Below are 22,917 nucleotides of genomic sequence, written 5' to 3' on the forward strand. Positions count from 1 at the left end.
GCTAAAGCAACCACTTCTGCACATCACAGAAAACACACACTACTTCAGTCATCAACTTCTCGCAAAGAACTCAACTCCAGAAGCACAATAACCAAAGGCTACCCGCTGCTCTTCTCCGGTGACCCTTGCAGTAGCCGCCGAGAAACACTCGTATCCACTAACCTGAGGTGACGTATATCGACAAATTGGCCACGGGCATGTATGCAGCTCCTTCCAAGACGCGTGCCAGCGAGAAACAGCTGACGGCCGGTGCCCTGCTAAACGTCTTCGAGAGCTGGACGTGGGTGAAACTGGTTTTCAACACAAGAGTCGGCGTTGGCGTATCTTTTGGAGCCGATCGAGAGAAGAACCGAAAAAAGGCTTCACGATTGCAAAATCCAACGATGGAGAGATTCTCTGGCGCCGGTGGGAGGAGGGGGTCCTTCTTTTCTTATTCTTTACGAGGAGAAAGTCGGTCTTCACAAGTGGGGAAGGTTATGTTGGGATGTTACTGCGCAGGCATCAAGATTATGACGACACTTTTTATTTTTTTTTACTTCCATTCGCCACACACTTCAGATGTACGTGACGTGGAAAACAATTAGACCTACCTCGATTTGTTGCCGTAAAAAATGTCCATTTGTCAACAACAGGATTGTAAACACACACTCGTCGTTGGACTGCGGTACTCCCTGCAGAGTAAAAACCTACGGAAATGCTGATTGGTTTATTTCCTTGAAGTCGCTTATTTCATTCACTAGGTTAGCAGCGACGGGGACTGGACTTGTTTCGTTTTATAATTATGGGTGGGCACAGGCACAGGACCCAGGTTCGAACCCTTTGAAAGACACTGTGTTTGTCCCATCGCGCATTTCCTCAGTTCATTCTCATCGCCGCTATTATTAGCCCAAGAGGTAGATAAGCGTCGTACGACTAAAGCCCGCATCACACGGAACTGGATTTCCAGTAGGTATGCCCTAGTTGGCGCTGGACTGGCTACCAATTTGATAGTTTTCGCCTCACACGATATTTATCAGCGTACTTGTCGATAGACTTTTGTTCCCATATGAGGGAAGTTGTAATGGCGGCCTCCTGAGATGTAAACAATGTATCACTTCACATTTTTAAAAGCCGATAACTATTCAACCGAGATGAATAACGTTTCGTATAAAACGTTATTAGGTACAAAACAATGGCGCTGCTTAAATACATACTTTACAACGTTTACTGTACACGTATGGAAGAATGTTTTAGTTGTTTCAAATGTAAACACCGTGCACTCAGCATAGATGGTGTAACTCAACGCGCCTTTCATGCTGTATACGTTATACATTGCTGGAGTAACACTCGGAAACCAGACAAAAACGCTCCTTTGCACACTCACAGATTATCTTCACATGGCGAAACTTTGCTCTGATTGGCTGTTCCACAGAATCCAGTCGAGGAAAGCAAGTAGCAATTAGAACATGTCCTATTCCTCCAAACCAGTCAAGCAGTCAGCCAGGCGGCCATAATTGCTACCTAGAAAGTTAGTTCAGCGCCAACTAGGGCATTCCTACTAGAAATCCAGTTCCGTGTGATAGGGGCTTAACAGAAAAAGAAAGAAATAGGGAAAGGAGAAGCTGGAGAGAAAGAGGAAAGAGAGAAATACAGAGAGAGAGTGAAGGAGAAAAAAGAGTGAACAAGGAAAATAGAAAGAGAGAGAAAAAGATAAAATGAGGGAAAAGAGAGTGAAAGAGGAAATAGGAGAGAAACAGCACAACATAAACTGAGAAAGGGGAGAGAGATAAATAAATTGAAAATGAAGAAAAAGGCATGAAGAGAAAAAGAAAGTAAACGGTGACAGGCTCTTATTACATATCATAACGATCCGTAGTATCTTTTAATTATTATGGACAACGAACTCCAACTTAAAAGTCATTCAACCATCGTTTTCCAATCAGGAAATATTCAGAAACATCACAGGAATGCAGTGTCAGAGCGCACTGAAGCGCTTCCAGGGTCATCAGCGGTATAAACATGTAAACGGACGAAATCTAGGAAGAGGCTACAGTCCTGACTGTGCATTTGTTTAGTAAATTGAATTGCAATAAATGTCTGGGAGGCAGAGAGTTCGGGGTCAGTTCTAATTCAGTTATTGAGGAGCAAGTTACGATTGAATAGAAAGAGGAGGAGGTTGTAGGGAGAGCGTGTTAACGCTAGTCGCAAGTCAGACTCGACGTACAGTCACAAGCATAACATCTCCCAGCAGATCTTCAGTTGGAGTATGGAGACGTATATCCTTACATTAGCCAAGCTGATCCAGTCTTTAGGGGTGTGAAACTCAAGTGTCATGTGATGCCATTCTAGCGCCTTACCATCAAGCTCACCACGAGCAGAGTGTGCTTTACCATCAAGGATAAATTATGATTATTGAGCTACATTCCCAAAAGGGTATGAGACGTGGTGATGTGGGGCAACACATTATTGACGCAAAGGGTACATTTCAACGGCATCCGGGAAACACAGCAGCGGCCAGAGTTTAGTTACACGGCTTTACATATGAAGCATGTCCTTTGAAAATCCATCCATTCAAACGTACAGGGACCAATTCTTTTTGTCTTTATCAAGGCTAAAAGCACTAAAATGTACAAGGACCAAAACCTCCCACCTAGGATAAAGAAACTGAGGCTGAGACGATCCTAAAGAGCCTGGTGACCCTGCAGTTTAGATCTACCACGTCTCGTATTTTTACTTAGCGTAACTTTTTAGTCGCTTTTTTGGCAAATCGCGACGATGATTGGACGAAATCGATGATGGAACCTCAAGCCTGGCCGTAACTCGAACCGGTAGCGGGATGTTCTACATGAAAGAGACCACTGAGTTTCCTCCGAAGAAGTCACCCTGACGCAAAACCATCATAAAAGGCACGATACTTAAGGAGCGACTAGCGTATCCGGTATGGCCGGCCATAGGATTTGACCCTGCGACCTTCTCAATACGAGGCCGTCACTTCATCCACCCACTAAAACTCGTTAACGTTGAAATGCGGATGCACTGCTTGTATTTTGGATATTTTACCTCGCTTTTCAACCTCGAATCAACGGCGACAACGAGGACGAATGATGAAATGGATGCATCCCTGCCTTAATCGGGATTCTATACGCTGACCACTCCCACACATATGCACTTAGTTACCATTCTGTAAGCATGGCAACAATAAAAACAATATTTTGAATATTTATTTTCAAACTCCCTGATTCCTTCCGTCATAGGCTGATTGTTCCTGCTTTTTAAATGAATTTAATGATTTCTTTCGTCATGAGCTGATTTTCTTGAATTCTTCGATTTCATTTTGTCGTAGGCAGATTCCATGCTTTTGAACATATTCTTGTTAAATTACTTGAATTCTTCCATTTTAGGCTAATTTCCCTGACTTTTTCTTCTTCATAGGCTGATCTTCAAGACTGTTCCCGATTTTTGAGACAGAGACAGCCCGCAGTTTCTACGGTTCAAGGGTCTCACAGTAGTGACAGCACGTACGGTGTTGCCACGTTCAACACACATGTTTACTCCGTTGAATAAAAATCTGTATAAAATTGGTATCGCAGTGCGAATCGACAATAATAATGGGTTTTAAAAACAGCTGCAAAGAGCTTCAAAGCAAGACCAAGATTGCATTTGTAAGACTACCCAATACTAAGAAAAAGTTCTTTCACAAAAATCATAAGAAAATCAGATTGTATTTAAAACCTTTCTGCCTGCACCGTATTTAAATTTCATCACGGTCGGACCACAGGTTTTTTATTTATAGAATTTCAAAGAGAGCGAAAACGCCAAAATACCGCGTTTTTTTTATTTTCACGACGATAAAAAATCGAAGGGATACTCGAAAAAAATTCTGGTTACCAATTTAACGCAGAATTGAATAAGTCAAGTAAATGCTAATGTAACTCGAACTTGAGTGTAAAGGTAAAAAAAAAGTAAAGGTAAAGTACTCCCCTGTGCATAGCACCACGCCATGAAGGCGTATAGGGGGTGTGGGGGTAACGCCCCACACTTTCTTGATCCGGTCGTGAGTGGGGGTGATGTGATCAGCATCACGCCCCTGACCGCCTTTACCCCCCAGGGTTTCCCCCAGGTACCCATGTTATTCGACGCTGGGTGGGCGCCGGGGCCGCTTCCATCGTTAGAAAAGTTCCCGGATTTGAACCGGCCGGGGATCGAACCCGGGACCTTTAGCATGGTAGTCAGGCGCGTTACCGACTGAGCCACCGCGGCCATTCATATTTTTTTTTAATCCGATAGTAGATCATGAAATACTGGGTGCCCTGCACTGCGTTGTGTGTTGCCTAACTCTACGGCGATGGGCCAAGTTCAATAGCGACTTTCCAATATTCTATGTCAAATCATCCAGAATTTTGTGAAAACGTCACCCACCATCTCCGATTTCGATGAAATTCGGTATACTTATAGAATTTTTGATGCTGATTACAAAGATGGCAACTTTGTAAGATTGGTCAAGGGGTTCAGAAGTTACGCGCTTTTAAAATCTCCGTGTACGCCACATGCGGCTCCACTTTGAATGACACGCATTAGGTTATAAATGATCGTATCTTCTCTCATGTTTGCCGTAGAACCTTCAAGTTTGTTTTCTTTTGTTCACAATAGTGTAAGTTTTTATTTAAATAACGCTTCAGATGAGTGTATTAATAAACATGTATTTTTATGTATTTTTTTAGAAAAATAAATGACTAACTTCAAGAGCGACTTTCATGCAATGCCCCCCTTTCAATATCCCCCCAATTTTATATGTAGGTAGCTCAGTGTGTGCTCAGGCCTGATGGGCGGTTCAAAGACAGGGTGATAAAAAATGCATCAAATGACATTAAAAGTTAATCTTATTAAAAATTCGTATGTATTTAGCACAAAGCCTGAAGTGCACCTTGTTTTAAGATATAATATTCAAAATTTCCGTTCACTATGTGTGAAGGTAAGCATAGGCGTAACCTATGGTCGGTGACATGGCCTGGATGATTTGACGTGGAATGACCCAATAGGAAGTTCTGATATCGTCGCATAGTTAGGCAACACGCACAATGTATTACAGGAAAGCAGATATTTCGGGATACAGACGTGCCATTTCTATTGCCGGTTGCTGTACATTTTTCAAATACCAATCAAAAGTCTCGGACACCAAGTTTTTTTCTGCTCAGGATTCTAGTCTTTTCAAAAAAGAGTCAAAGTTTGTTTTAGGTTCACTTTATACATAGGCTAATCGGGACTGGACATACAATATGTTAAAGTTGAATCCAACCAGCATGTGGCTCCATCAGGAATCGAACACGGGATCCGTTAGCTACAATGCAACAGCGTTACCAACACCACTGTGTACGCAGATTTTTTTTTTTTTTTTCGGGAGAGGCTGGAATTATAAAGGTGGATCGAACATGACTGCTATCTAGGGTGAAGGTATACACAAGGTTTTTCGTACATTTAGAACTTTCTACTCTCAAAAATGGCAACCGGGGGTATTTTATTTATATGTGCTTTTATTTGAAAAATGTAGATTTTTTCCAAAATTTCGGAGGGGGGCCTGTAGCTCCATCAGCCCCCCTCTGCGTACGCCAATGGCTACTACTACGCCATCCTAACGCCCACTTTAGACGAAAGCATTGTCCTTAACATTTGTGCCATGACCAAAATGCTACCGTGTAAAGTGAAAAAGCTTATGGTTTTTCAGATGCCATGGCATTCTATCAAGGATAGAACCCGTCCTATCTCAGTAGCATTTTTCGTACCATAACCAATCAGAAGCGATCTCTAAGTCACGAGCGAAAATGTAATGGCGGCCGCGTGAGATGTAAACAATGTATCACTTCAAATTTTTAAAAGCCAATAACTATTCAACCGAGAGGAATAATGTTTCGCATAAAACATTATTAGGTACAAAACAATGGCGCTGCTTAAATACATACTTTACAACGTTTACTGTACACGTATGGAAGAATGTTTTAGTTGTTTCAATTGCAAACACCGCGCACTCAGCATAGATGGCGTAACTCAACGTGCCTTTCGTGCTGTATATGTTATACATTGTAATCGCAAAAGCTAACCGAAAAGTTACATGAAATGCTTCCGTGTAAAGTACCGTGCGTTCATTTCGATCTTCAGCCGAGAGATCGGGAGAAGCTTGGCGGGCGGCGTTGACGGAGATGCCGACATTTGCGGCCTGTAATGCCCGCTTATTTTTATGGACGTATGCAGACATTTATATAAATATTGCAAAACGAGCACTAACCTTTGTTATAAGAGTACGGTTTTAATTTTAGTAGCTTAGTGGCTGTATGTGCTGATGATTTTGACACGCCTATCTCCTGTGAAACACGGCGTAGAGGTTTGTTTGGAGAACGTTCTAACGCTGCACCAATTTCATCGAGTTTTCCTTCGGTTAGAATACGTCGTTTTTGCTTAGGTGTTTTAAAATTTAACGATCCAGTTTCTCGTAATTTAAGGACAAGATGTCTAACCGTATCTCTATGTGGAGGTGAAAGGCCTGGGAATTTCTGTACAAATTGCCTACACACGTCTCGACACGAGTCTCTTCTCACGTAAATGTCATACGTAAAAGTTCTTTGTTCTAACGTGAACCTTGCGGCTGGCAATCCAATCGTCTCACTGACACAACACACATACACACTGCAATAACACAAACAAGTAACGGCAAGTAACCAAGAATAACACTCTTGCGCACAGTACGAAATTAACACGCTCTTGGTTTACATCTGCTCCCCACTATATTCACAGCTCTGTCTTCATCTAGTCGCGAAGGAACAAAAAAACGGTTTCGTCTGCAGCGTAACCTTGATACAGTGTTGCACATTCGAAACCTCCAAACGATCCCCATCGACACAAAACTCTTTCAAGGATATAAACTTAAGCAGAACGTTACTGGTCAAAACTATGATTAAAATGTTTTATTATATGTGGCTCTTAACATCGTTTCTAAAGCGTATTTATTTGTGTATATAAAACTTGGATGAATTACAGAAGAACTTTTGCGTGTTATAACACAGGTTAGTGCTCATTTTGCAATATTTATATAAATGTCTGCACACGTCCATAAAAATAAGCGGACATTACAGGAAGCAAATGTCGGCATCTCCGTCAGCGCCGCCCGCCACGCTTCTCTCGATCTCTCGGCTGAAGATCGAAATGAACGCACGGTACTATCTACTATGAGATTTTTGGATGCATTTACATAGCATTTATGCTAGCAAAAATAAAGGAAATGCTTTCGTCTAAAGCTCACCTAAGAAGTCCCCTTCTCGGCTGGATTTTTTACAAGGCCGTCTCAGTAGCATCCTAAATCGTGAGTCAAAAAGCCCTCTATTGTAAGGAAAGGTTACTGAAAGTGGAGCGACAATGTATAACGTCGCAAGAGACAGTAGAATGAAGTTGATGCTCACTCACCTCCATTGGCTCCGGGCAGGGCGGCGGCGTTCGGGGTGATGGGCGTTCCCACGTGGGGCACCACGGGCTTAGGGAGCCCAGTGGGCTTTGCGATTTTCGACGGCTGCTTCAGCGACGTCGGCCTCGGAAGGTTCGCGCTCATCTCGAAAAAAAGTTCACAAACGACACGATTGCACTCGCACTACGTCACGACTGTTCACCGAATCACTTCCCATAGTTTCGCCTCCGTCTCGGACTGTGGTAATCCTGCGAAAAGACAAATACAAGGAATTAATATTACTTTGTGTGCACTACAAATTACTAGGGAACGGATTTTAAGGTGCAGCATCTTTCCAAAAATATACCTGTTTTCATACCGATCGTTTGAGATATGTATCTTAGGACATGAAATCAAGTAAAATGAACACACTTTGTTGCACCTTTTTGCACCTTTTCGTGAGATTAGCACATTTATCCCCTTTTTACCTCCTCTTTGATGCTTCAGCACCACTTTCCTTCATTTTTTTTCAGGTTTTGTTAAAAAATTGAACAGAAAAATAAATGATTTTCACTCTTCTTGAGCAGCTACATAAAATCCTGTAGTCTCATTTGGTAGAGCAGAACGAGAGCTATAAAATGGTATAATATAATCATTGCAGCCCATATAGTACCCAAGATAACGTAGCAAAACCGCGAGAGAAAACACAAACTTCAACGAAACGTATTCTGCAGAACCTCAGTTCTCTATGAGGTCCGCGCGTATTATATACAGAAGGCGCAGAAAAAGAGAGCATTGAATAAAGGCATTTTATCAGCACCATTTTAAAAACATTTTCAGAAACTTTTTTCCCCTTTCCCGTTCATAATTTTGCACCTTAAAATCCTTTCCCTACAAATTACTATCTATGCATTCCAAGTACCCCTTGTCTAGCGTGGGAAGGGGTGGCTCAACTGGCCGAAATCGAAGCTATAAGAACAGTAAGAAAAGCTTGAAGAACTGGTTTTATTTTGCTCTTCTGGACCTCTAGGTGTGCGTGTACACACATACGTAGCTAGATATTTAAAAGACGGATAACGAGATTGCGGATAGGTAGCAAGACTGCCCGATTTAGGAAAAAAATGGAATTTCAAATATGATCCATTCTCAGTACTCACGTAAAATTTCATAATTCTCGGTCGTCTGGAACGCGACCAAACAGTTGTCCGTAAAGTTTACACAGGTTTGAGGAAAGGACTATTTTGTTCCTGGAAAAGGAAGTCAGAGCCCTAAGTAGATTATACGGAGGTCGTTTAAAAATTTAGATGAGAACTAGGTCATACCTTTCGAGGCATTAGTAGAGCAATACATACAGACAAAGTGCGAGGACAGCAGAATTTGTCCATTAGCCATGGAGGGTGAGGAGGGATGAATCCCCTTTTGTGGCGAAAATCCTAATTCCCCCCAAAGATTTTCAGAAATGTATAGTGTCTCTTCCGAGAATGTTAGTAATTAATCACCTTTCCGTGTCTATACGACGCACGCTTTTAGAAGCGATATCGGGCGGGGCCACGCAGAGGGTGTGCGTGGCGATCAGCCAATGGCAGGAGTGCAACGTTGTACGGTTAGGAGACTGCAGCGGGGAAGTTGAAAGTCGTGTTCTGTATTTTTCTTGCGCGCAAGAAGTTTTCATAAAACTCATCACTTTAAGGTTCATCATAAGATGGCGAAAGACATTTTGAACCTGACTGTCCAAATCCCATGAATTTCCGTCGCCTACAGCCGGAGTTATCGTCCCTTGAAGAAACAATGGAAACATCACCTTTCATTTCCTTCCGCCTGTTTTTTCGTTGCCACAGTGTTGACGCAGCTGAGTTGTTGTGTCTAGGGAAAACTATGGGTGTTAAATTCGTCTCGATATAAACAATGACCGTTCATTGTTCTGGGCGTTCTCGAACATTGAAAGTCTGGGTCACTTTGAGTTCAGTGTTTTCGTAACAAGGCCTGTGTAAACTTATTCGCTTATCGTTCACTCGTGCGCCACAAAGAACAGTTTGTGAAAAAGATTAAATACAGCCCTTTCGTGCAATAGTGTGTGTTCCGTGTGTTTTTTTTATTTTAAATAATGCCACTCTCGAAACCTGGCACCAGGAGTACAGTCACCAAGGGTACAATAATACATTCACAAGGGAGAAATATTATTTTTAAAGTGTATTCGTACTTCAAGGAATTGGCGTCGGAAGAAGTGCGTGCTGAAACAGTGTTTTCACATAGTAGAGAACTTACGGCTAAAGCGTGTGGTGTAAGAGTTCATACTGTGTCGCGTATTGTAAAACAGGGTAAAACATCTACCACAGAAATCGGTGAACCCCTATTTAATTATCCTGGGAAACATGCCAGAAAACAAAAGTGTTACTAGCTTAGATGACTTCGATTGGATTGGATTGGATTGATTTGTTGTTTTTAGTCGACTTTATGCACAGTAAGGCTAATCGAGACTGGACCTACAGTTTAAAGTGGAATCCGAACCACTATATGCCTCCACCGGGAATCGAACCCGGGATCCCTTGATAGGTGACTTCGAAAAAGATGTACTCCGTCGTACAATATTTGAAATGTATGACAACGGCGAATATCCTTCTATCAAGAAACTTGTTCGCCATGAGGGAAAGAATGCTTTACACCGGTTCCTCTACTTCTATGGGGTTCATACAAAAACGCTTGGGCTTCAAATATAAAAAAACAACGATGGACCTAAATTTCTGTTAGAAAGAGGTGATATAGTTGCCGCGAGAATTAAATTTTTGAGAACAATGCACAACCTGAGAGCGGCTGGTGATAATCTTCGCACGTCGAAAGATTCAGGAAGAGCATTTTCACAACGAAGTGGCCCGATACAGCATAGTGCAAAATCTAATCATTAACTTCCAGGAGAGTGACTCGGAAATGAGTGAAATCAGTGACACGGAGACCGAGGAAGACGACGAGATCGGTGATGAATAAATACCTTCAATCTTCTTTCAGGTATGGGTTTCTCGTATATGCTAAAGTGATATGAAATTATAATCCTGTGTAGAAATATTCACTATATTATTTCACTGTACTCATAGTCATATATACCGTGCATGCATTATCAAAAACAATGGACACATCGCGAATTTTCTGTCCTATCCTTGCGCTAGCAGTTAGTTTGGCAACAGCGCAGTAGCACTGGCTGGGTATTGGCCGAACTCATGTTCCTTCTAAAAGCGTACGCCGTATAGTAGGTAAGAAGGTATTGAAATCTCCAATGCGCACATGAATGAGATCTGCAGTCTGAGCACAGTGGCGTGCCCCGGTACGGAGGGGGAAGGGGAGTTAGATGGAGGTCTTAATCTTCATTGGGCAAGTTTTCCTATCAGGGGCATCAGATCCCCACCATCGCACGAAAATCAACTTAAGGAACACCATAAAGAACTTCAGAATCTTCACGCAAGGACTTAAGGACCCAACGGCCATAACTTGTTTAACGCGTAAATATGAGTGACCTGGCAACACTGAAGCAAAATAAGGTTCAGAAGCGCGAATCCTTTACCTCCGCCGGCAACTCTTCACAAACAACTTGACGATGGGTGGACGTTCTTTCGTCCTCATATCTCACCTCGGGGGAGTCACTCCTATTCCTGTCCCGTGTGGGTGACTTCGCCTTTCGTGGAAGAAACACTCAGCCCAATGACTACATTTCCTCGAAGCTCTTAACAAGGCGATGCATATGACAACGCTCTCCGAGTGACGAGTTGCTTCCAAGGCCGTATTTGGAAACTGATCAAGGTGAAGTTTCACCTTGAAGTAGGGCAATTGTCCCATGAAGGGCTCCCGAGTAAGGCAAATAGTTAGAGCTACCGCCTTTGGTGCGAGTAATATCGGTTTCGAGTTCTGCAGGAAGTCCCCCAAAATGCACCCTGAGGATAATTGGAGACAGTGGCGTAGCAGCCGCCCCAGCAAACCCTCAATGCGGGGGAAGGGGGCACGAGTTGTAGAGGCCCCGCTATGTTCTCTCTCTGTGATCCTGAAATTGTATATTATCCCAGAAATTCAGCAGTTACTGTCGCTTATTTAAAAAATGGATTTACGACGCAGAAAGTTGGTTCCCAGTAACATATCATATGACGATGTCTACCATAATAAGCAGTGGTGTGTTGTCTCAGCCAGAGGGGCCCGGGCCACTTGACATTATGAGTTTCCTCCGAAATTCAGAATTAAGTTACTTGCTCACATATGGTAATCAATAGGGAACTTCTCTCATCTCATACCTTTATAGCTACGTGGTTTTCGTAATAGCAGTGTAGTACAGTTGTGAATCGAGTAGAAAGATTCAGTTGCTCAACCGGTCGATGCCTTATTGTTACACAATACCTAAAACAAACAAACTTGATACTTTAGGACCTTTTTTATTATACCAGTAATATTACGTGATATTTAAAATGTAACTTCCCATCAAATATCTTCAAGAGCCCCCCCAAAAGCCTCAGTATGAGATTGAAATAAGATCTGAGATAAATTTCCCACATTGTCCACATCTACTACGTTTTACTTCAAAGGGACCCAAAAACTCAGGATTTTGAGCCCAGGGGCAATTTTCCCTTTGCCCTTAGGTCCAGTAGCGCCAATTCCGCCACGCAGGGTATACAACGTATACAGTACTCGAAGTGCTCCAATCCTTCCAGGCATTTCATTGAGTGACAAATTTTCACTGGATAAAGTCCCGTCGCTGTTTAATTTTCTATCTCTCAAGACTTCGCAGCAGACTGCAATTGACCCTTTGATATTAGGTCACGATCGACAGAGGTCCAGTTCAACCCCCGTAACTGAAATGATAAGTTTGCTTGAGTATATAACTCACTATTAGTATTAGAAGCGTAATGTGAGCGGCTCTTAGGTTGAATCTTGGCCTGGCATGTTTACTATCCTTTAAACAATTTCCCCAAACAGTATTTTTAAATATATGTGTAATATATGTAACCTACATTCAAAAAAGACGTTTCCAACAAAAAATACAAATGATCACGAACACAATGGTTGGCTGTGTGAAGCCTCCACCCTCCTTAAAAAAAAGAATCCTGGTTCATAATAACGCTGTTCTTTCATTTCACGAAAATAAAGTTCTCACCGCGTTTAAGTAAGATAAAATATGACTAATTTCTTTATCCAGTTATTTATCAGAGATTCAGACCACCCTGATTTAGTTTCGACAAACTACTAAACTGATATACAGGGTGTTTCGTAAGTTCGTTTACAATGATTGGGAGGTGATTGTACGAGTGAAAATAAGGTGGAAAGTTCATGTAACGAAATTCGGAAACGGCTTTGTTGCCGAGTTATTGACGTTTGAAAACGTGGGAAAATGATATTCCGAAGTGAATAATGGCAAAACGGGTGGAGAGAAGTCGTCGGTGTTGGGCGGTCTACTAAGAAATTGGGTACACTCTTGTCAAAAAATCACGCGGCAATGTTGTGCAATGTCGGCGCAAGGGATTCCCCAAAGGACGCGAACGAAGATGTTGACGGGAGTGGGGTGGGTGTGCGTTCTGCGTGAGCTGGTATCGACGAAAATTGGCATGTGTTGAATGGCACCAAAAAACAAAGAAAAGGTCACCATGAGGAAAAAAACGAAAAAAAAATGAACTGCCTTAGGTGCATACCCTGAAGGGCACACAGTATGCTTAATGGAGATGTGAAGGGAACCTCATCACAGACGGTTTTCAAAGTGTCCACCATGTACTTCCAAGCAGAGGCGACAACGGCGAATCAACGATTGTCTAGTGCGACCCAACAACCCCGGCGTTTCTGCTATCGATGCTGCACCTACATTGATACGGACAACGAGGTCCTCGGCTGACACGACAGGTGTTTCGTAAACGAGGCGTTTCATCTCTCCCCAGAGGAAGAAATCCAGGGGCGTAATATCAGGCGATCGAGGTGGCCATGGCACAGACCTTCCCCTGCCAATGCACTGGTTGTGGAATACGGTATTGAGGAAATGACGCACATTCCGATCGAAATGTGGGGGTGCACCGTCATGTTGAAACCACAGTCTTTGTTTCAGTGCCAAGGGCACGTCCTCTAGTAGTGCAGGCAAAACCTCACTGAGAAATGCTTGATAAGTGGGTCCACATAGGCGAACAGGGAGAATGTACGGTCCAATCAAATGGTCATGCAGTATCTCGCACCACACATTCACTGCAAATCTGTGCTGATGATGTGCCACTAGCAGTGCATGTGGATTTTCATGTTCCCCACACATGACTGTTTTTACTATTGAACACACCAGTTTTCGTCAAGATAGCCTCATCAGTCCATAGTACCGTATTCTGAAAATTGGGGATAGTTTCAATTTGATGAACAAACCATTGGCAAAAGTCCTCACGTGGGCCAAAGTCCCGAGGTAAAAGATCTTGCACTTTCTTCAATTTGTACGGGTGCATCCCCTCTTCTGCCAGGACTCGCCACACATTCACATGGGAGGTGTTTCGTTCGTGGGCTAGTGCGCGCGTACTGGTGCCTGGATGATCCATCACAGCAGTTAGCACATCTTCCACAAACCGTCGTGTTCGCACACTTCGCGGTCGTCCAACTTCTCGACGTGGTGGCAACACTGATCCTGTTTCCCGAAGTCGAGTGTCTAGTTTGAAATAAGGTGTGCTATGGTAACACCCTATTTGGAAAACGTGCCCCATACAGACGCCTTGCAGCACTGCTATTACCTCCAGCCTCCCCATAAATCAGATGCATGTCCGCCAGCTCTTGGGACGTGTATGCAGCCATCCCTTACACCGGGCTACTAGTGTTTATGGCCGTTAACACTAGTAAACTTCACAGAACACGATGGGCTGTGGCTAAGAATTAACACGTAACACTGCTAGGTCAAATGTTTGCCCAACACTACTGTCCAAGAACCTCACGTCTTTCCATTCAACCGTGAATGTTTAACAACCTGCTGCTGGCACAGCACCTGAAGCACGAATGGCACAGACACGTGCGCTCCTTCATGAGGAAACCTACACTGTTGGCGCCCCTAGCGGGAAATGTGGTACTTAACGTCAGATCACACGGACACCCATCTGCCCTTCAGGGTATGGAACCTATGACATTTCATGTTTTTTCATTTTTACGTCATGGTATCCTTCGCTCAGGAAATTTTATTTGTTTTTTGGTGCCATTCAACACATGCCAATTTTCGTCGATACCAGCTCACGCAGAACGCACACCCACCCCACTCCCGTCAACATCTTCGTTCGCGTCCTTTGGGAAATCCCTTGCGCCGACATTGCCGCGTGACTTTTTGACAAGAGCGTACCCAATTTCTTAGTGGACCGCCCAACACCGACGACTTCTCTCCACCCGTTTTACCATTATTCACTTCGGAAAATCATTTCCCCACGTTTTCAAACGTCAATAACTCGGCAACAAAGCAGTTTCCGGAATTTCGTTACATGAACTTTCCACCTTATTTTCACTCGTACAATCACCTCCCAAGCATTGTAAACGAACTTACGAAACACCCTGTATAGCATAAGTCGATGACAAAAAATTTGATGGAAACAACTTGGGGGAGAGAGGTTGCTAACAATTGTGCGTCCGTTCCACTCTGGCCCCAATATTTTACTTGCAGGGGGCCCCAGAAAATTGCGCTACTCCACTGATTGGATAGCTACTTTAAAAGCAGTACCGGTCTCCGGTCTCGAAAATCTGAAAACAGTGGGAATGGGGCGACTTGATGCGCTGACTATGTGTCACTCAGTGGAAAACCTGCTTGGCAGACCCTGGGCCTTGGAGTCCTCTTTAGTTTTAATTGTCCCAGGAAGTCGTTGGCGACGCCGGGGAGAGTGTACTTGCGCACCCCTTGTTTCTCGGGTCAGCACCCCCACCAACGCTCCCAATGTTCATCTCAATAATTAAATAAAACATAACAGTATGTATATTATATTTTCATTTTACCTAAATTACACGCAGTGGCGTGCCCAATGTGGGTTTCTGGGGGGTCATATCCCCCTTTGGTTCAGTATCCCTTAAAAAAGAACATCAAAGGCAGGAAACGATGGCAAAATGATGGCTGGCTACTAAAAGAAGTATGCGAAACACCACCCTCCCCTCCCTTTGATTACACGCCGACACGCTTTTACAGGGTCTAGAGCAGTGGTTCTCAACCTTCGTGAGAACCTTCGCCTGGTAAATGATTATGTTTTAAAAAGTCGATGCCCCGAATCCAACAATATTACTTTGTATCTTCTTAAACTCTATACATTAATTGATATATATCCTTGAAATTAAATATTAATAAAATTTTCTTCAAAGCTATGCGCCAGCTCTGAATATCAGGCGCCAGGAAAACCACATACTAGCAATTGAGCATACTACAGTATGTTTCAAAAGTCGCGCAATCCAAACTTTAAAAATGTATATAATGCAAATCGTAAGAGATATTCACACTGGGTTTCTGCACTAAGCTAATCCTGTAGGCTATCACTGGGTTCATAAATTTATGTTAGCATTTATCTAAATAAAAGCAATTACATTATTTAAAAAAACATTGTTAATTTGCTGAAAACATCTGAGAACTGATTTTCAACAATAAATACCAACTCTTAAAAAATTTGTGGGATCATCTGTTGGTGTTGACTGGTTGTAAAACAGTTGCTTTGTGAAGTACAGCAGAAGCAGGGCATTTTTATTGGAAAACCTCTTGCACATCAGTGTAAGAATGAGTAGTAAAATAGTCTTCAGCGATGCACACGCACTGCTCCAATGAATACGCCATGATGAATAAAAAAATAAATTAAAAAAGGCACAGTGAGCGAAGAGAATTCAATGTAACCAGGGGCAGCCTCGGATTCTCTCAAAAGAGTCCAATTTCGGCACAAAATCTTGATTTACGATTTTTCACGTAAATGTATAGCCAATACTTAGACACATGTTGCATGCGACTGTTGGCAATATTTCGACCTGCTAGTGTTGCCATATACGGAGATATGTCCCAAAAATGGCACTTTTCACTTGTAACGGTCGGATTGACCATTACTGGTTTTGGTATATTGTAATAATTAATTGCTGGCCAGCTACGAGGGTAGGGTTAAGTAATATGTTTCCATGAGTGTACTTTTATGTTATTATTGCATGTAAGTGTATATTATTGGATTGTGCTTTGCTGGATGTTGGATTCCCCTGTTTTTTATCTCCCCGGTTGGGGGAGCTAGCTGTCTTACAAAGACCGTTGGCAGTGGAATTTTCCAACGCTACGGGGTCCACGTCCACGGACGTTTACCCCGACTATAAAAAGAGCCAGTGGGCTTTAGCAAGAAAAACAGTGTTTCCCCATTGATCGACGAAAGAGGAACGTCCCCTCAAGTTTAGTCCACTTATGGTGGCTAGACTGGATATAACAATGTAGCATCTGGTTATGCCAGCCCCTGTTGCTGTCCCAAGTCCCCTTTTAGAAAAAGCTTTGATTATGTGGATATTTCCGTATTTGATTAATTGATGCCCAAAAGAAGGAGTGAAGGCGTAAGGAAACGCATTTGTAACGGAATATCATTTAAGCTGAGGATAGGCCCACCGAGATAGTTTTGCTAACTCGGTGGTAAGGGAAGTGCCGATGGTTATGCCATAGGTGCGCAAAATATATTGATTTAGAGATTTGGTAATTTGGTCTATGCAAGACACTCATGGAAACGCTCTGTAAAATATGTATATATATAACTACGTATAATAAACCAATATATCCTACGAGAATGTAATAATTTCAAGAACTACGGTACTGTCCATTTAACCAATTGTCTATTCACTTGCTGTATATGTGTAAACGAACCAGGGACATACAAATATAAATTGTTATGTGAAACCCCCCCTTTTGTAATTCCGGCGCAAATATAATCTGCTCGCTTTGCACCCAGGGTGAGGTGAAAGGAGAGATTGAGGGATTAAAGTAGGAAGAAATCCAGAGGGCCGGATAGAAACGAGGGATAAGGGGCCGACGACTTTCACATATGGGGGCTCTATTGTCCAGGATATATCTTGTTGTATAAATTGTCGTCAGGTCTATAAGTTTGAAAGATAAGACGGACTGACGGACGGAAATTTTTTTAAAATTTTTACAACGAAGATCGTACAGAAGTGAATGTTATTACGAAGTGGGAAAAGTAAAGTAGAAAAAATGGCAGTACAAATTGATAGAGATTTGCTTGGACAGCTATTGGGGAATCAGGATATAAGCGATAAATCTCAGGAGGAAATTATTAGGGAATTAAATAATCTTGCTTTATCGTGCACGGAACAGCAGAGTGCTAAGGAAGAGGAGAAAAAAGTTCAGAAAATTCTCGAAAAATCAAATTTACCGATTCCAGTCTTCACAGGGAGCGATGACAAGATTTCGCCGCATGATTATTTGCAGGAATTGCGGAATTATAAAGATGTTATGGGCATTTCGGAGAAGTCATTGTTTGACAAGATTCTTCCGTTTTCGCTAAGGAGGGCTGCAGGGGATTGGTTTAGATTTTCACGCCCGTTTGAAGATTTCAAGAGCTTTGAAAATGCTTTTTTAGAAGAATATTATTCTGTAGATTATATGAATGAGATCGACCGTTTGATTCTGAATCGCTTCCAAATGAGCGAAGAATCTCTGGTTTTGTTTATTCGTCGAATGAGAAAACTCTTTTCTATGAGGCAAAAAGAGACAGACGAATGTGAAGTAATCGAACATATTCTATCTCATGCACACCCTAGTTTCCGGAGGCATTTGTATGGAATGCAATTTCAGACTTTGAAGGAATTGGAATCTGAAGCAGCCATTGTTCAGAGAAGATTATATTCAGAAAGGCTTTATTTTTCACCGCTCGCCGGTGAGACGGAATTATCATTTTCTGAAGTTTGCAACACTGAAGAGGACACCTCGCGAAGAACAGGGGTAAAACATTTAGCTTTGTCCGCGAGGACAAGCGTAGGGGGAACCGAGAGTGACCAGCTACCGTTATGCTCTCTCAATCCAGGTTTAGGAAAAAGGATCAAGGGCTGTGAAACAACCGCGTTTCTAAGAAGGGGCATTGGCGGTGATGCGACCGTAGGGCACAAGAGACCCTCTTTTGATGCAACTTTTGGGCAAGCGGGGGCCAATAAAAATTCTGCAAAGTTAATTTGTTGGGGCTGCCGTTGTGAGGGCCATAAACTTCAGGAATGTCAACAGGCCAATAAAAGGAGACAACCCCCTGGAAAGGGAAGTCAGCAGCGTCCCCAAATAAACCTTCTGTCGCCCGCCGGGAGAAAACGCAGAAACAAAGGCCGTTTTTTGAATGGAGAAGGCTGTTTTCAGCAAGACCTCGAACCTCTCATTCAATGTAAGATTAACAAGAAACGCTTTGTATTATTTGCAGATACGGGAGCTTCAGCTTCTACGCTAAGTTTGGAAACAGCCAAGTTGTTGGAGAGGGATGGAAATAAATTCATGAAGACGAGAAAATGGAACATTTCATTAGCTGTGGGCAGCGTTACATCAGTTGGCGAGATGTATGCTACTGTTTGTATTAATAACATGAAATTTAGGCATAAATTTATCATCCTTGAGAATTGTTTCCGTGACATAATCGTTGGAAGGGATTTTTTGAAGCAGAGTGGGATAATTTTGCACATTGAGCAGAACGGATGGTCGTTCAAGGATAGCGACGTGATTTACACATTCTCGAAGCGTGCATGTAAACGAGAATTCGCTGTTACAGTTATGCAGAGAAATAACGTGGTACAGGAAAGGAATAACTCGTCAGATCCCTCGAGCCTTGATGGATGCAACACACATGCACATGAGAATAGCGGGAAGTCTACGAATGAGGATACGGGCCAATTAGTGGATTCCCAAGGACTCGAAGTTCAGAAGACTGCAAACGCTGGTGCATTATGCTCTCTGAAAATCTCGAAAGAGGTAAAGAGAAAACGGAGGAAGGGAATAAAAAGGGAATGCAAATTTCCTCGAAAAAATTCCATTTCTACGGACAAGAAGAACCATGCATTATCATTTTTGCCTTTTGCTTTAGAGGACAATGAAAATGATGACTTACTGGTTTCTGAGAGGCTACAAAAAACTTCATCGATTGTTTCAGAGCAAATGAGAGACAGTTTGTTATCTCATATAATGAAACAACTGAAGGGAAAGCATTTCTCTGGAAGTAGGAAGTATAAGGAGAAAGTTGCTAAGTTGGCCAATCAGTCGTTTTTGGATGAGGAGGGAGTTTTGTGCAGGAGGATAGACTGCAAGCAAGAATCTAAGGGAACAGCCAAGATATGGGTCCCGTTGAGTTTGAAATCTCAAATATTGACGTCACATCACGATTCTGAATTTGCAGGACACAATGGGAAGCAGAAAACTTTGTCGAAAATCAAGGAGAAATATTCGTGGCTTGGAATGACACGAGATATCGCTCGCTACGTCAGAAGTTGCGTTCCCTGTACTGTTTCCAGCGAAATGAAGAAAGAAGTGAGACCGAAATATAAGAAAACGACCCCAGCCTTACTTCAGGTGTTCCAGCATGAAGAGAACGAGATCAAACGTAAGCCATGTAAATTTCGCATTGGAGACGAGGTGTGGCTGAAAGAGCACACTACATCTGGTAGATTGCGTGGCGTTAATGGTGAACTTGAAACGGAACACTCAGGTCCATGTTTAATGTCTGGAAGGATTAAAGAAGATACTTTCAGGGCAAAGAATGGGAAGGATTGTCCGATTGTGGAAGGTGAACCAGGCCAGTTGTCCAGCCATAAACCACCAGCTTTTGCTGTGATGTGGAGGGACAGAAAACAGCCAAGGGGAGCCACGCGACAACTCCTAATGAGGGTTAGGAAGACTACCGTCTGGCCGCCTAGACAGCAATCCCAGTTGTCATAATAGCCGACCGCCGATCTTCTTTTATTGTTATTTTTTTTTATTTAGTTTTCATTTGTATATAACTTACCCCCATTTTCTTCATTTTCACAACACTGTTTATTTATTTGCGTGTCTCCTAGTTGTAAACAGAAAGACACATTGCAGATTTAGGTTCGAGAGTCGAACCAGGACTCGGTTGAGAGTCGAACAAGGACTCGGTTGAGAGTCGAACCAAGACTCAGTTGGGAGTCAAACCAAGGACTCGGTGAAGAGTCGAACCAAGGACTCGGTCAGGAGTCAAAGCCAAGGACTCGGTCAGGAGTCGAAGCCAAGGACTCGGTCAGGAGTCGAAGCCAAGGACTCGGTGGAGAGTCGAACCAGGAACCAGAGAAAACCAACTTCAAGGAAGGTGCTGGCAGGAAGACTTCATCCTAAAGAGGATACTTCAGTGGCGGACTTCACAAGGAAGAGGAAGCTTGGTGAATCTGTGAACATTGTGGACAATGTGATAAAGTGAATGAACTAGTGACTATTTCATTTTTCAGCTACTCTGAGAACAGTTGAATACTTTAGTGGGTATTGTGTAATTGTGTTGGATGATTTTGTAAATATGGTAATCTTGTTTTGAGTGTATTGTTTTTTCTTGTTCCTCTTGAAGGGGGGAACTATGTAACGGTCGGATTGACCATTACTGGTTTTGGTATATTGTAATAATTAATTGCTGGCCAGCTACGAGGGTAGGGTTAAGTAATATGTTTCCATGAGTGTACTTTTATGTTATTATTGCATGTAAGTGTATATTATTGGATTGTGCTTTGCTGGATGTTGGATTCCCCTGTTTTTTATCTCCCCGGTTGGGGGAGCTAGCTGTCTTACAAAGACCGTTGGCAGTGGAATTTTCCAACGCTACGGGGTCCACGTCCACGGACGTTTACCCCGACTATAAAAAGAGCCAGTGGGCTTTAGCAAGAAAAACAGTGTTTCCCCATTGATCGACGAAAGAGGAACGTCCCCTCAAGTTTAGTCCACTTATGGTGGCTAGACTGGATATAACAATGTAGCATCTGGTTATGCCAGCCCCTGTTGCTGTCCCAAGTCCCCTTTTAGAAAAAGCTTTGATTATGTGGATATTTCCGTATTTGATTAATTGATGCCCAAAAGAAGGAGTGAAGGCGTAAGGAAACGCATTTGTAACGGAATATCATTTAAGCTGAGGATAGGCCCACCGAGATAGTTTTGCTAACTCGGTGGTAAGGGAAGTGCCGATGGTTATGCCATAGGTGCGCAAAATATATTGATTTAGAGATTTGGTAATTTGGTCTATGCAAGACACTCATGGAAACGCTCTGTAAAATATGTATATATATAACTACGTATAATAAACCAATATATCCTACGAGAATGTAATAATTTCAAGAACTACGGTACTGTCCATTTAACCAATTGTCTATTCACTTGCTGTATATGTGTAAACGAACCAGGGACATACAAATATAAATTGTTATGTGAAACCCCCCCTTTTGTAATTCCGGCGCAAATATAATCTGCTCGCTTTGCACCCAGGGTGAGGTGAAAGGAGAGATTGAGGGATTAAAGTAGGAAGAAATCCAGAGGGCCGGATAGAAACGAGGGATAAGGGGCCGACGACTTTCACATATGGGGGCTCTATTGTCCAGGATATATCTTGTTGTATAAATTGTCGTCAGGTCTATAAGTTTGAAAGATAAGACGGACTGACGGACGGAAATTTTTTTAAAATTTTTACAACGAAGATCGTACAGAAGTGAATGTTATTACGAAGTGGGAAAAGTAAAGTAGAAAAAATGGCAGTACAAATTGATAGAGATTTGCTTGGACAGCTATTGGGGAATCAGGATATAAGCGATAAATCTCAGGAGGAAATTATTAGGGAATTAAATAATCTTGCTTTATCGTGCACGGAACAGCAGAGTGCTAAGGAAGAGGAGAAAAAAGTTCAGAAAATTCTCGAAAAATCAAATTTACCGATTCCAGTCTTCACAGGGAGCGATGACAAGATTTCGCCGCATGATTATTTGCAGGAATTGCGGAATTATAAAGATGTTATGGGCATTTCGGAGAAGTCATTGTTTGACAAGATTCTTCCGTTTTCGCTAAGGAGGGCTGCAGGGGATTGGTTTAGATTTTCACGCCCGTTTGAAGATTTCAAGAGCTTTGAAAATGCTTTTTTAGAAGAATATTATTCTGTAGATTATATGAATGAGATCGACCGTTTGATTCTGAATCGCTTCCAAATGAGCGAAGAATCTCTGGTTTTGTTTATTCGTCGAATGAGAAAACTCTTTTCTATGAGGCAAAAAGAGACAGACGAATGTGAAGTAATCGAACATATTCTATCTCATGCACACCCTAGTTTCCGGAGGCATTTGTATGGAATGCAATTTCAGACTTTGAAGGAATTGGAATCTGAAGCAGCCATTGTTCAGAGAAGATTATATTCAGAAAGGCTTTATTTTTCACCGCTCGCCGGTGAGACGGAATTATCATTTTCTGAAGTTTGCAACACTGAAGAGGACACCTCGCGAAGAACAGGGGTAAAACATTTAGCTTTGTCCGCGAGGACAAGCGTAGGGGGAACCGAGAGTGACCAGCTACCGTTATGCTCTCT

At 42.5% G+C, this 22,917-nt stretch overlaps 1 protein-coding gene across 7 annotated transcripts in view; it reads right to left on the reverse strand.

Moving 5' to 3' along the window:
- LOC145988548 (uncharacterized) overlaps positions 1-22,917 on the reverse strand; it is a 133,440-nt gene that overhangs the window by 84,142 nt on the left and 26,381 nt on the right. For 5 of the 7 annotated variants that reach the window (XM_083123478.1, XM_083123477.1, XM_083123474.1 and 2 more), the window contains exon 2: positions 7,432-7,677. In XM_083123478.1, coding sequence (XP_082979604.1) covers positions 7,432-7,573 — 142 coding nt within the window. In that variant the 5' untranslated portion in view covers positions 7,574-7,677. Of the gene's footprint in view, positions 1-162; positions 441-7,431; positions 7,678-22,917 lie in introns of those variants that run through there. The other 2 variants (XM_083123476.1, XM_083123480.1) reach the window with 2 other exon arrangements.

The sequence above is a fragment of the Lepisma saccharinum genome, chromosome 6 (assembly GCF_977018435.1).
Source record: "Lepisma saccharinum chromosome 6, izLepSacc3.1, whole genome shotgun sequence".
NCBI classification, from domain to species: domain Eukaryota; kingdom Metazoa; phylum Arthropoda; class Insecta; order Zygentoma; family Lepismatidae; genus Lepisma; species Lepisma saccharinum.